This window comes from Arachis hypogaea, chromosome 15 (assembly GCF_003086295.3).
Source record: "Arachis hypogaea cultivar Tifrunner chromosome 15, arahy.Tifrunner.gnm2.J5K5, whole genome shotgun sequence".
Lineage (NCBI taxonomy): Eukaryota > Viridiplantae > Streptophyta > Magnoliopsida > Fabales > Fabaceae > Arachis > Arachis hypogaea.
In genome coordinates, this window is record NC_092050.1 from 27,928,962 (window position 1) to 27,943,087 (window position 14,126).

General features: G+C 37.8%; 1 protein-coding gene and 1 non-coding gene across 5 annotated transcripts; both read left to right on the top strand.

The window, feature by feature from the left end:
* The first annotated feature begins 312 nt into the window (after positions 1–312).
* LOC112753013 (small nucleolar RNA R71) lies at positions 313–420 on the top strand. The gene has a single exon (XR_003177416.1). It is a non-coding gene; the product is annotated as a small nucleolar RNA R71 (small nucleolar RNA).
* A 9,280-nt stretch (positions 421–9,700) lies between these two features.
* Positions 9,701–14,126, top strand: LOC112750065 (UPF0496 protein At3g19330). 4 transcript variants are annotated; one of them, XR_003175354.3, is made up of 6 exons: positions 9,701–10,022; positions 10,117–11,072; positions 11,540–11,635; positions 11,723–11,790; positions 13,204–13,314; positions 13,863–14,126. XR_003175354.3 is itself a non-coding variant. In XM_025798582.3 (5 exons), exons 1-5 carry the CDS (start codon positions 9,938–9,940, stop codon positions 13,963–13,965), a joined length of 1,308 nt encoding a protein of 435 aa, XP_025654367.1. In that variant the 5' UTR covers positions 9,701–9,937; the 3' UTR covers positions 13,966–14,126. The 4 variants fall into 4 exon arrangements, 2 of the variants coding, with proteins under 2 accessions (XP_025654367.1, XP_025654368.1); XR_003814222.2 differs by lacking the exon at positions 11,540–11,635 and having other exon boundaries at positions 10,117–11,048; XM_025798582.3 differs by lacking the exon at positions 13,204–13,314.

The following is a 14,126-nucleotide window of genomic DNA, read 5'->3' on the forward strand; positions in this document are numbered from 1 at the left end:
TTTAAATTTCAGTTCTCTTTAAATTCAATGCAATTTACCCATTCCCTTTACTTTCCATGCAATCTAAATTCTGCAAATCACAAATCACTCAACCAAATCTTGATTCGCTTGACTAAATCAACCACTAAACTAAAATTGCTCAATCTTTCAATCCCTGTGGGATCGACCTCACTCCCGTGAGTTATTATTACTTGATGCGACCCGGTGCACTTGCCGGTTAGTTTTGGGTGTTTTGGAGAAATTCGTTTTTCCACAAAAATATCCATCAGGCCTCATACCTTGTGTGATATAGCTGAGTAGCACGATCTTGTCAATCATGTGGTGGGGGCATGCTTCCAGAAGATTATTGAAGCGCTCCCAGTATTCAAAGAGAGTCTCATTGTCATCCTGAACAATTGTAGAGATATCCTTCCTCAGTTTATTAGTAACTTCAGATGGAAAGAATTTCTCCAGAAACTTCTTTCTGAGTGTATCCCAGTTGGATACATTTGCTAGAGGTTGAGTGTAGTACCACTCTCTTGCTTTTCCCTCAAAAGAGAACGGAAAAGCTTTCAGCAGAATTGAAGTTTCATCAGTGCCATCACGCCTGACAGTAGAACAGGCTGCCTGGAAATCTCTCAAGTGCTTGATAGGCTCTTGAGCAGGTAGGCCATGAAACTTGGGCATCAAATTCAGCAGTGCGGTCTTTATTTCAAAATCGGTAGCTACCGCTGGATGATGCGCTTGAAACGGTTGCATTGTAAAATCAGGAGCTCCTTCCTCCTGAATGGTAACTCTTCTAGCTGCCATGTTTTCTGCGCGTAAAACAACCGAATCAGTAGAACGGGGGCTGGTTTCTTCCTCAAATTCACTTTCAGATCCGCCTTCAGAGCGGGCTAACCTACGCTGTTCTCGCCTTATTCGTGAAATTGTTCTTTCAATTTCAGGATCGAATATTAGCAAGCGCGGATCAGGAAGTGAATGTGTCATTTGACGGAAGAAACATGCAGCTCATAGTAGCAAAATTAAATAAAATGCAAATAAATAAATTCTAATTAATAAAATTAGCACTCTATTGCAACTCCCCGGCAACGGCGCCAAAAATTGATGGGAAGCAGAAGCTGGTCAATTAAAAAATTATTAAAATGGTTACGTTGCGAGTATAGTTCTTAACTCACCGAAAATCTGCCGATCAATTTAGAAATATGTCACAGAGAGTTTAAATTAAAATTACTGGGAGTTTTAAGTCCCAGGTCGTCTCCCAACGAGTTGCAGAAAAGTGTGATGTTTTATTAATCAGATGTTCCAAGAAGTTGAGCAAAGTAAATTGGAATTTAAATTGAGGAATTTTAAATAATATAAATAAAAGCCTTGACTGGGAGTTGATCAGTTAGAATTTCTATCATTGATGGAGTGATTTTTAAGATTGATTTATAATTAACGGTTACTCTGTTTGGTTATCCTTTACTAGATAAGGGAAAGTCAAACAAGTTGGACTGCCAGATCTATTCACGAGTCACAACCCACTTAGTTCAAAGGGATTAGCGTTGGTGACAGGATAGCAATCCAACATTTAACCCAACTATAAATTTCTCCTTCAATCCTTCCAACTCAAGAGTTCCTTTTAATCAACTCCCCATCAAGTGAGGAAACTACTCACGCATTGTAAATAAAGAAACCATGGCACATAAAAGGGAATTAAAAGAAGACGTGATTATTGGAATTGAAATTGAATTAAAGAGAAATAATTCTTGCATTAATTAATCATAAAAGTATCTGAATGACAAAATTGAACATAACAAAGAACATAGAAGAATAAAACCAAGTTAAGAGAACAAACTAGAGTGATGAAGTCTTGATGAGGAAATAACTCTTCTCAATGTTCCAATGCTAAGATCAATTGAAAATTAAAATCCTAAAAACTAGAGAGAAAAACCTAAGAGAGTGAAAAAACTAGATCTAAAACTACTGAATGAATGTGTGTATTGTTTCTGCATATTCTCTGACTCTAGTCTGCTGTTCCGGGCCAAAAACTGGGCCGAAATAAGGTCCAAAATCGCCCCCATCGAATTTTGCAGATTATGCAGATCGCACATGTCACGCGATCGCGTCATCCATGCGGACGCGTCACTTGCGCTTTTCCTCTCCGCGCGTTCGCGTCGTCCACGCTATCGCGTCGCTGCGATTTGCGCTCCTTCGCGCGGTCGCGTGAGCCATGCGACCGCGTCACTTCTCACTGGTTATCTCCTCAAATTCTTGTGTTCCTTCCATTTTTGCTAGCTTCCTCTCCAATCTCCATCTCATTCATGCCCTATAAGGCCTGAAACACTTGACACACAGATCACGGCATCGAATGGAATAAAGGAGAATTAAAAGTAAATAATTAAAGTCTCTAGGAAGCAATTTTCAAACATGTACTAAATTTAGGAAGGAAATCTAAATGCATGCTAAATTGATGAATAGGTGGGCAAGGATCATGACAAAATCACACAATTAAACACAATATAAACCATAAAATAGTGGTTTATCAGGTACTCCACAGCTTGACTCAGGAGATAGAGCATCTTTTAGCCAGTTACTTGGATTCATGGCTGCAGAAGTAGGCCAATCACAGTACGGCCATCAGCCTGATTTCGTGCCTGGTAGGTATTCCTTGGACGCAATGCATCCCTACCGCACTTCCTCGGTTAGTACCGGAGGGTTGGTATCTGGTGACTCAAGTAGGAGTGATGGTGGTAGAGGAATTCTTAATAGTCAAAACCCTCATCGTGTTTCAATGGGTCTAATTGAAGAAAATGCTAATACAGCTGATCTAGAGACGGATGAGTATCTAGTTGATACCCCGGATGACGAGGATGACGATGCGGAGGAAGATGAAGAATCAAATAATGATGCTTCCGGTGATGGTGAGGGTTTAGGTCTTATTATTGCTTTAATCTTTAGCCAATTCATTATATTATATTCATTTACGGTTGATTTGCTTATATTATATACATGCTGGGTCATATGATTATATTAAATTCATGTGTGGTTGATTTGCTTTTTTTATACACTTGCTGCTTTGTTTGATTATGTTGTATTCATATATGGTTGAATTGCTTATACTTTGGACTTGCTGGGACAATTGATTATATTATATGCATTTATGGTGATTTGCTTATATTGTATACATGCTGAGTCATTTGTGTTGGTTTGATTATATTAGAAACTTGTTCACTCAACTAATTAAGTTGTACACAGGTGAGGTATGTACTCCAGCTGGAGCAGGGAAATGCTACAATCTTAGGGTTGATCCGCTACGTCGTAGCGCTAATCGATACACTCCATCCATATTCAAAAGGATCTCCAAGAAATGCAAGGATCTTATGGACGACATAAAGTGGGCAAGGAGAAAGTAGATTTCGTGTATTTAGTATTATTACAGTGTACTTCATCGAACACTTTTCCATATATTGTTTAAATGTTCTATGGATTGTTACAATGCAAATTACCGAACATGGCATACAGTAGTTTGATATCAGTTACAATGTTTCAAGTAACATACTTTGTGACAAAGATAAGTTATACAGGGTAGAAAATATCATAGCATACTTGGATTTAACATGAAATAGATAAATCCACTGAGCATCATTGCCGGCATTTGCACCACTTGCCTGACGACATCTACTACGGCTGTGTCCCTCAGTCCCACATTGCCTACATATCCTAGGACGACGTAACATTTGCGTGTCCATCTCGTTCAAGAAGCTGTCATTCTTGGACGACCTTTGGTAACTCGTCTTAGGTACGGATTTTGTACAAACCGAGGCCCGTTGTAAGCAGGCCATGTAGTAGGATTCCCCAGTGGCCTAAACCTGGCTTGTAAACCCGTCGGACTTGGTCCATCTTATACACCTCATGAACATAAACCTGTCAATCTAATCGTTGATTTGCACAACATGCAAACACATGCCTACAAGGAATTCGGTCTACCTGAAACTCACCGCAGTCACATCGTTGTCGACGGAGGTCGACGGCATACTCCAGTCCACTTGGCATCTCACGCACTTCAAAGACCTCATTCTGCCTGTCGAAGCAATTCACCTAGATGTTTCCTGATGCAAGTTGATTTGCATGCAACTTGGAGGTCACAATCTCAGAAAAAATATGGCCGGCAGTAATTCGAGCCTCCGCCTCAACTCTTTTTCGAGTGAACAACTCGTTGAGTCTGTAGAAAGTTGCTTTCACAAGTGCAGTGATAGGAAAATTGCGCGCACCCTTCAATACTGAGTTGATGCATTCCACGAGGTTCGTAGTCATATGACCCCATCGGTAACCACCGTCAAATGCCAATGCATACTGTTCTCGGAGTATTCGGTTTAGCCAGGCTGTGTAAGCCTCGCCACGCTCTCGTAAATGTTGGTAACGCAACTGGTACTCGCGGACCGTCCTTGAATATCCTATGCAACAAGAAAGCACAAATTAAAAAAAATAATTAACAGTACCTATTTATTAATAATGACCCTCAAATTACAACAAGGTTACCTATATTGACGACAAGTTTTTGTAGGTACGGTGCCTTGAACTTCCTCAAAAAATTCAACTCTATATGCCTGATGCAAAATATGTGAAAAGTTTTAGGAGGCGACCAAGCTCCGTTACTGCGGGCCACAGCTGCATTGATGGATTCGTATCGGTCAGAGATCAGTCCCACGCCATCCTGAGTCACTACATGCTGTCGCAGGTTACTCAGAAAAAAGTGCACGCATCAGAAGTCTCTCCCTCTACAATAGCAAATGCAATTGGGACGATATTGTTGTTTCCATCTTGTGAAACTGTAACCAACAGACAACCCTTGTACTTTTCATACAAGTGAGTCCCATCTACTTGGACAACCGGTTTACAATGTCTAAATGCTCTAATACAGGGGTAATAACTCCAAAAGACTCGATGTAACACCCAGATATCCGTAACCAACTCATTGCCTTGATAGGCAGGCATAGTCTCAAAATGGACAACTGCTGATGGCTCCTTATGACACGTGGCATCAAACTATATAGGCAAAGCTTCGTATGATGCTTTCCAACCTCCAAATATTTTTTCCACTAACTTTTGCTTAGCCAACCATGCTTTTCGATAGCTGACGGTGTAATTGAACTTGGACTGCACTTCCGCAATAACTGATTTCACCTTTATCGAGGGATCAGCCTCAACCAACGGCTTTATTGCTTCTGCAATTGTGTTCGAATCAAGCTTCGAATGATCCTGAGAAATGGTTGCTCTGGTGCAAGTGTGACTACCATTATACCTCTTTATAACCCAACAGTACATCCTACTCATCAAGCTAACCCTAATAAGCTAATCACAACCTGACCCATACTGCGTACACTTGGCATAAAATGTCAGCGGCTCCGACTCATACACCCGGTAGTCTACACCTCTTCGGATAGTATAATCTTTCATCGCCCTAATAACAGCTTTTCTAGAACTGAATTCCATACCCACGGCAAATTCACCATCTGCGACAAAAGGAATTTCTGCCACGACGACAACCATAGCATAAATAGTTAATACACAAATATTTAATAAGTCCAATTAAAAGTAAATCAATCTCTACCTACATCAATCTTAAAATAATTAATAAACATTAATTAAAATTATGAGCACATAAATAATTACTGATGAATAAACACTAATTATCATTTAACTTCATTAATAACTAATTACAAATAATATTATTAACTAAGCAAACACACCAACAAATGCCAATTACGTATATTATCACATATCACATATCTATTTGTTCACATTGATCAATATAAATTATTATAAAATTCTAATCCTTCGTGTATACCTATAGGCAACTACGTACCTGCATTCATATACTCCGGAAACTCCGGAGCATGCATGACTTCCAAGTCCAAAGCTCGCATGAAAGACGGCTCCTCAAACGGATGTTCGTTTGCGAGTGCATTTGCCACATTAGCTACATTTGGTGCCACATTGCCGTCACCTTCGTCTTCGTCTCCATCAGGACCAACAACTTCGTGATTGCTTTCAAACTCTTTCTCACTGTCGCTGTTGTAATCTTCCCGTTCAATATTTCGATCGGCTTTAGACGGTTCGAATTCGACATACACCTCAATGAACGATATCTGACCACGACTTTCAATGTACATTGAAAACATCTCTTGCATGCTCGCTTCATCTGTTACATATTTCGTCTGAAATTGCACGAATCCACCAAATAAAGGTATGGGATACCTGTATAAAATACATGATATTCTTCTAGACAACCCAGATTCTATCTTCTCACAAATCACACCTTTTAGTTCCTCGAATGAGATTGTGAATGGAATAACAATATCTAATGGATTTTCACAAACAAATCTCACTCCTTCAACTGTTTCTAACAAAATCTGCCCGAAATAATATACTTTCAGTAAGACTCTATCATCCATTTTTCTCACTCATATGAATAAACTTCACACTTTTAATATTTTTCTAAGTTTGAAAGAAGAAAGAAATGTAGATGAAGGTGCTTCGGGAAGAAGAAGATGAACTGATGAAATACTCGTATCATTACAATACAAGCTACCAACGCTTATATAACGGAAAAAACTTATTATACTCAACTCGGACCCATCGATTAGCGTTACTATATTCAAAAAAATAATTTTTTATGCAAAACTCAGACGGTCCGTTTTCTAATTAGAAAAAAAAAAGAACTAATCGGAGGGTCCGATTAGTTCACCGTGAAATTCAAAATTTTCCCTCCCTCTCATTTCGGACCCTCCGATTTGGTGCCTCAATTTTTTTTGCACACAACTTCCTCCCTCCGATTTCTTCCTCCATGGTACATCCAAAAGCTGCCCCACACCCCTGTAAAGCACCTTAATCCATATCCATGTGTTACACACATAGATGAAGCATATCTAAATTAATGAGCCGTCTCTATGACTCCGATAATTACGTCATTGTTACACTTTCTCCATTAATTGCCGTTTTCTCTCTCTTCTAACTTTATATTTCTAAAAGAGTTTTCAAATTTTTATCATTGTGCTTCCTTGTCAAAAGAAATCTTCATACAACTTTACCGATCCACTTCACCTCTTCTTTAAACATAATCGCTATAATCATCTCCAATGTTTCAACATCCGTATTCCTTCACTCACTTTGGCAATTGATTACTTTATTTATACATTTAGCCTCAAATTTATTATTATTTTTATTATTTGTTACACAAGTTTTTCTTAGTCATTTTGGTACTATTTTCCTGATTTCAATTGAATGAATCAATTTCACATCGTTTAGTTCATTTCCAAAAACTATAAATGAGATTGACAATTCTCTCTTCATTTTTTATGCTTGCAATCTTCTTCTACTATAAAATGCAAGATTGGACCAAGTATCTCCATTGCAGCAAGAGTAGTGGCTAATAACACCACCAATTTGAGAAGTGATCAGAGCTGAGTCTTTCGAGTCTAAATGCTTGTCCTACTATCGAATACGTTTTAATTCTTAGTTATTTCTGAATTTTTTGTTAGTGTTTATGGTAGTTACTTTAGCTATAGAAACTAAAGGATTCACCATTTGAAAACAAGGGTTTGTATCTTTTTTATTACTATGTATATAATTTAGGATATTACTAAAAAGAGTAAAGTATCATTTTTGTCCCCAACGTTTGGGGTAAGTTCCAAAGTTGTCCCTAACGTTTAAATCATCCTATTTAAGTCCCTAATGTTTCAAAATTGACTCAATGTTGTCCTACCGTAAGGGATCTGTTAACAGAGTTGATGGCAGGACAAAATTGAGATGATTTTAAAACGTTAGGAACTTAAATAGGACGAAAACGTTCGGGAAAAGAACGATACATAGAATTAAATTTTAATTTTATCCTTCAATAATAACAATTTTTTACGGTGCATAGTTATTCAATTATTTTTTAATCACATCTAAGTAAATTATACTTAATCACATTAATTTAGTAATTCATAGTAATTAATCATTGTCATCATAATAAGCAGTAGTGGCAGTAACTGTTGTAATATACCACACTTCAAGACTAGAGTATCATCAAATACACACATATTTAAGTTTATCCTAGACAAAACACAATACTCTACATAACAGAGACTCAAAATAGCATAGTTTGAAAAAGCTTTCCACAAAATATGTCCTACACAACTTGATCCAGTCAACATTTTAAACCATAATCTACTTTGTTGCCCAACACTTGTAGCCAGTCTACTTCTTCATCCGAATTCTCTACTATAAGACTATCATCTTCCTCCACTATTTTCTCCTTTCCCTTCTTCCAAGTAGCACTTGGAGCATGCTTAAACTTCATTTTCCTCAACCTTGCACCAGATAGGCCACTTTCGATATATGATTTAGTAGAGCTGTCTTGTGGTCTAAGCTTATATAAATTGTCTTCTGCAGATTCATAGGAATCATGGGAGTCATTGCCACTACTGCCATCCAGTCAGGTGCCTCATTTATCGTAGGTTGGAAAACTCCATGTTCAAAGTATATGTGCACTCTTTTCTGATTATTCTTTACAATGAAGCACATCTCTAGCAACTCCTTGTCATTGTTTACTGCTCTCAATCCACTCTTCTTAGATCTATTAGGAACAAGCCACAACACTCCACCATGTTATCATAGTCTAGCACCTTATAATAATCCCTCAGTGAAAATACATTCAATACATCTTCATCTAGCCCAATCAATTTATCAGTGTGATTAGTCTCATAAACCACACTGTCATTTGGCTTGGTCACAAAACTACCTTCATAATGATACACAATTGTTATACCATCATCTATTTGCAAATAAGATTGAAAAATATAGAATGGTTAACAACTACACTAAGTTCAATCCATTTTGAAATCGTGCATCATCAAACTCTATTTAAAAATAGGAAATATTAAGTTAAATCCTCTATGTATTTCAACTTCTAATAAACTACTTCAGAAAAAATATATTAACCAATAATCAACTAAAAAATAAAAAAAAATATCATCATTAATAACATTTTTGTACCAGACGCATCAGTAACACTTGATCATAGTGAAAATTCATTTAAAAAATTTAAACCCTACTAGGAGAACCTTAACACTATCAACTATTGTAAATAACCCATTTATCTGAACAATTTACTGATCAAATAGAACACAAAATAATGAACAACAATCCTCACCCAACAACAATTATGAAATCAGAACATTGAAGGTTGAGAATAACGATTTTATTACTAACCTGTTCTTGAACAACGGTAAGTTAGTAGGATTTTCTTCTTCATTATAGACAAACGAGACAAGTGTAGAAAACTTTTAAATTGGCCTACTGAGACACCATTAGTTCTTCTCAAGTCCAACGTCGACGAGAGAAGGAAGAAGAAGAAGCGTCAATTGAGGCTGTAACAAGGGAATAGTGAGTTGGGGTTTACTTTAACCCTTTTAGTATCATACAAGATGTTTTGGTTTAATTTTGGCGCGAATCTAAAAGCGACATCGTTTCATTTTTGTCAGGTGTTAACGAAATGTGTCAAATCAGCTTTTTTGATAATGGAAATGGATAGAAAGGCTAATTTAAGACACGCATTAAAATTTTATGATATATTTTGAGTCAATTAAAAGTTTAAGGACTAAATTGAATTGGAAGTCAAATTTTATAGGTCTTTTGAGTATTAATTCAACCAAAAAAAAATTAAATATACAAAAAAAAAATGCACTCTTTTGCGATCCAACGCTAATCCAAGCGCAGCCGAAGTAGTGTTGTTCTAGTGCAAGATTGACTTACGGCATCTCAATGTAACTAACTGTTAGAAGCACGCGGTGTTACGGCAATCTCTCGCCAACTTTCCTTCTCTCATTTGTTGGGGTGAAGCGGACTCTCGGCGGAACTGCGCAACGTGACGCAGAACAAGTGTCCAATATAAACTGAGAATTGAGAATTCCTCCTAACCAAAATTAGAATGCGGGATTGTCTATTCCTCAAGTCATTCACCAATTCATCCTCAGGACCTGCTTCAGTTCCAAGTCTTCCACCGTCTTCCCATGGTAAGAATAAAAAAAGAAGTTACAAAATGAAATGCCTCAAGCTTAATGCTTAGTGCTTCCATCCTTATAACCTACCTGTTTGTATAAATGACAGGTGACAACACACCCAGCACATCCAGTTCCACAGCGAGCGTCTCTCGCGAATACAACCTTACAGTGCAGGCCAAATCCTATGCGGAGATTAGGTCCATGATGCAGGGTGCTCCAGCGGAGGGCGAAGTGCACCTTCTTAACCCTGACGGAGATTGTGTAAATGAAGCACTCAACAACAACACAATAATCAGAAACAGAAACGGCAGCCTCACCAGCCTCATTAGCACTTACTTCAACCATACCGAAACCGCCTCGCAGCACTGCCTCCGCCTTCATCGATGCGTCGATCGCGCACGAGCCATGTACGCACCCCTCTTCGACCTCCGCGACTCCCATGATTGTGACCGCACCTTCGATCTCTTCGTTCAGTTCGATGGCAACGAAAACCCTTTCCCTGATTCAAATGTCTCCAGTAAAGACATCCGTAACTGCCTCACAGACCTTAGAAACCAGCTTGATTTTGGCCTCGGCAAGTCTCGCTCTCGGATTCGCCTCTTCCGGCGCGCTACTGCCGGTTCTGCTCTCTGTTTCGTCGCCACTGCGGTTGGAGTGGCAGCTGCGGCGGTTGCACTCACAATTCATGCCGTTTTTGCCCTTGCCGCCGCTGCTGGTCCCTTTTGCAGTGCTTACATCCCCAATCCGAGTTGTGCGGCTGAAAAGAGGGAAGTTGCCAGGCTGGCACAGCTAGATGCCGCTGCCAAAGGTGCTTACGTGCTGAGCTATGACCTCGACACCATTGATCGACTCGTGGCTCGACTCCACACTACAATTGAGGGAGACAAGCTTCTTGTTAGGATGGGGTTGGAGAGGGGAAGGGCGAGTTATCCTATCCAGGAGGTTTTCAAGCTCCTATGCAAGAACAATGAAAGTTTTCTCCGCCAGCTTGATGATCTTGCGGAGCACATATGCCTCTGCATTTACACTGTCAACAAGGCGAGAGTTTTGCTCCTTAAAGAGATATGTGGTCATCAAACTCCCTAGTTCCTGTTTTTAACCAATTGATCCTTTTTTTGTTTGTTGTATGTGTGATCATTGCTGGTCCAGGTCTTCAACGTAATCTGCTATTTCAGGAAAGGGTTTAAACTAATGTTTGTGCTAGATTTCAGTTCATACTTCATACTGCTATGGCCTATTGAAGAAACACCCTTATTGTATTCACCATAACCATCCATTCATTCATATCAGAGACAGAGAGTAGCTTGCCACCTAATAGCCATTGCCACCCTAGTTCATATTTCATTGTTGTGGAATGTTGATGTACTTCCTAAACTTTTTAACAATTCTGCCTTCTTGTTGGTTTCTTTTAAGTTCAAAATTGCAATATTTTTCTTAAGCATTTTTCTGTTGCCTACTATCTTAGTGATTGCAGTAATCAGATACAGATTCAGTTTTGTTTATGAAAGGATGCTTTTGTTTGTTTGTACATATGCTTGCTTTTTATGTTGAAGAATGGTGTGGCTTCGGCATTTCCATCTACTTTTTTCAAAGAGAAACCCAGCTTCATAATTTGTCTGAAAGAGGTTTGGTCTTTGGTTGGTTGGTCCTTCAATTTTCTTAGAAAATTTTCACTTAGAAGTTTTCATTAATGGTTTTCATTGTATGGCCAGAGCGTTAGGAGGAGGCGAATTGATGAGAAGATGAAGGCCATGGAAAAATTAATTCCGATTCGAATAAGGTATACTAATATGTATCATTCATTATCTTTTCACTCTTAGCTTCATCTGAGAAAAGATTCGTTTTTCTTAACTTCATTTTTTCCTTTCACCAAATTTTGTCTATGGATGGGGACATTTTGACATGTTTGGTTTCAATAGAGAGACAAAGCTTCAATGCTAGATGATGCCATAAAATATATGTAGTGTCTTGCAATGCCATGCAAAATATAAAGTATACATTTTGTGTTAAGTTTTTGAAAAGTTTCAAAAATACTCGTAATGTTTAATTTGTTCAATTTTGTCTCACGTTTTAAATAAGTTGCAATTCTACCATTGGGGTTACTTTTTTGACAATAAACATTTGATAAAATTCTTGTTTTGCCAAATTTTCCCTTAACCACAACACTCTACTCCCAACCTCTTATCCTAACCCTAAAACTCTAACCTTAACCCCTCATTTCAATCCCCCAAAGGCCCAAACCCGCGTCAAACCTACATTCCCAAACTCATCACCCCTGAACCCTTACCATCCTGTCCACGCCAACTTCAACCCTGCCAATGTACCTCATTATCGACTAATCCCACTGCACCACCCTATCATCATAACAACCACCACCCCAACCCCTCACTCCCATCATCACCCGCAACCCCATCATGTGATTGATGATTTCTCTTAGTTTTGCCACCACGTCATATTGAAGGAGATAGAGGGAGTTATTGTTGCTGAGGATGGTGCAACTCTCATGGAACCACTGGGAGTTTTTTCCCCCTTGGTCATTGACCTTGCGAAAGCTCTCTAGATGTCGAAAATGTCGTTGTCGGAAAAGCAAAGGAACACAAAGAGGGACGGTGCTCTAGACACGAAGGTGGCTGAGCTTGTCCTTGAGGCAAGGACCATCAAAGTTTGTCCTTTTTAATTATATGAAGTATTTCAAAGTTGGGCTAAGTGTGTTTGATTGGCGTTCAGAGTGAGGGATTTTGGATTAGGGTTAAAAGGCTTAGAGTGAGTGATGTGGTTAAGAATAAAATTGGTAAAGAGAAAAAATGACCAAACCTTGACCATAAAAAAATTAAATCCAATGTAGAATTGAAACTTATTTAAAATATTAGAAATAAAATTAAAACAAATCGAATGCTAGAGATATTTTTAAAATTTTTCGAAAATATCAGGTATAGAAAATATATATAGTAGCATCAGTTTCAAGTGTACTTACTATAAAAGATTCTAGCTGCTGGTGTTGACTTTTGATTTAAGATATAATGACTTTCCTTATTTGGTGTTAAATCTTTGTTTAGTGGTATATTCAGTTTATAGTACTTTTCTCGGTCCCATTTTGAAGCAAGTCAATCCTTTTTTAGTGGGAAAATATTCATGGGCATTTCATCAGTTTATGTCACTATTCTTTAATACATTTGCTATGATCCGGTTGCAGAACATTTTTATTATCCATTATCCTTTCCCCCTTAGCTTCCTTATGAGAGGTGAAATGAAAAGTTGGGGGTAGCAAGTATTTTGGTGTTGGAAACCTACATGATATTCTGGGGTGAGTGCTTTTGCTTAGTGAATTTGGTTTGCTTACAGGTCTAAGTACTACTAGTTCTGATGCTCAGGGGTTTAAAATGGAGGCGTCTAAGTACTACTAATTTGGATGTCGCTTCATTTTCCAGCACTAACAAGTTTGGATTTTCTGGTTTCTTTTTGTGTGTGTTTTTTTCTTTTTCAAATTTCATTAATCTGGATGTTTTGAATTTGTATGGGTTCTCAAATTTCATTGTCCTCTTGTTTCTTCAAAAGGTTTGCATGATACTTGCACAATAATTGTAAAAAGCATTGCAAGCTGATTTTGGCATTACCTAATTATCAAACTTGATTTAAATAAAATATTTAAATTAAATCTTGCTTCTTTTTTCCTTGATACAAAAATTTATAGTCCCCATCTACAGTTTTAGTTATAGATGTATATTAAAAATAATATGATGATATCAAATAGGTTTCTTTTATAATTTGATTCTGATTTAGTAACTTCATGTTTTATTCATGACTAATCCTGTAACACAATTGTGACAATTTTTCTTGGCTTTTGTATTGCAGACAAATTTTGAAGTGGACGAAACACCATCGTATGAGTCTTAGAATTAAGGAGTTTCGGACGCTGAAAATAATGAATTTTGGGTGTTATGATTATGTTTTTTGATGTTGGAATTGAAGAGTTTTAGATGTAGAGATAATAAATTTTGGATATTATGGAGTATTATGTTTTCCGGGTTGGAAATGAAGAACACTGAATGTTAGAAATAATGAAATTCGGATGTTAAGGGTGCAAAAATATAATGAAATTTGTAAATAATTGAGTCA

Coding starts and splice junctions, on each gene's coding strand:
- LOC112750065 (XM_025798582.3), top strand. CDS start 9,938: ATGCGGGATTGTCTATTCCTCAAGTCATTCACCAATTCATCCTCAGGA. Junction 11,073..11,539: donor GAGTTTTGCTCCTTAAAGAG/ATATGTGGTCAT, acceptor GTTTGTTTGTAC/ATATGCTTGCTTTTTATGTT. Junction 11,636..11,722: donor TCATAATTTGTCTGAAAGAG/GTTTGGTCTTTG, acceptor TTGTATGGCCAG/AGCGTTAGGAGGAGGCGAAT.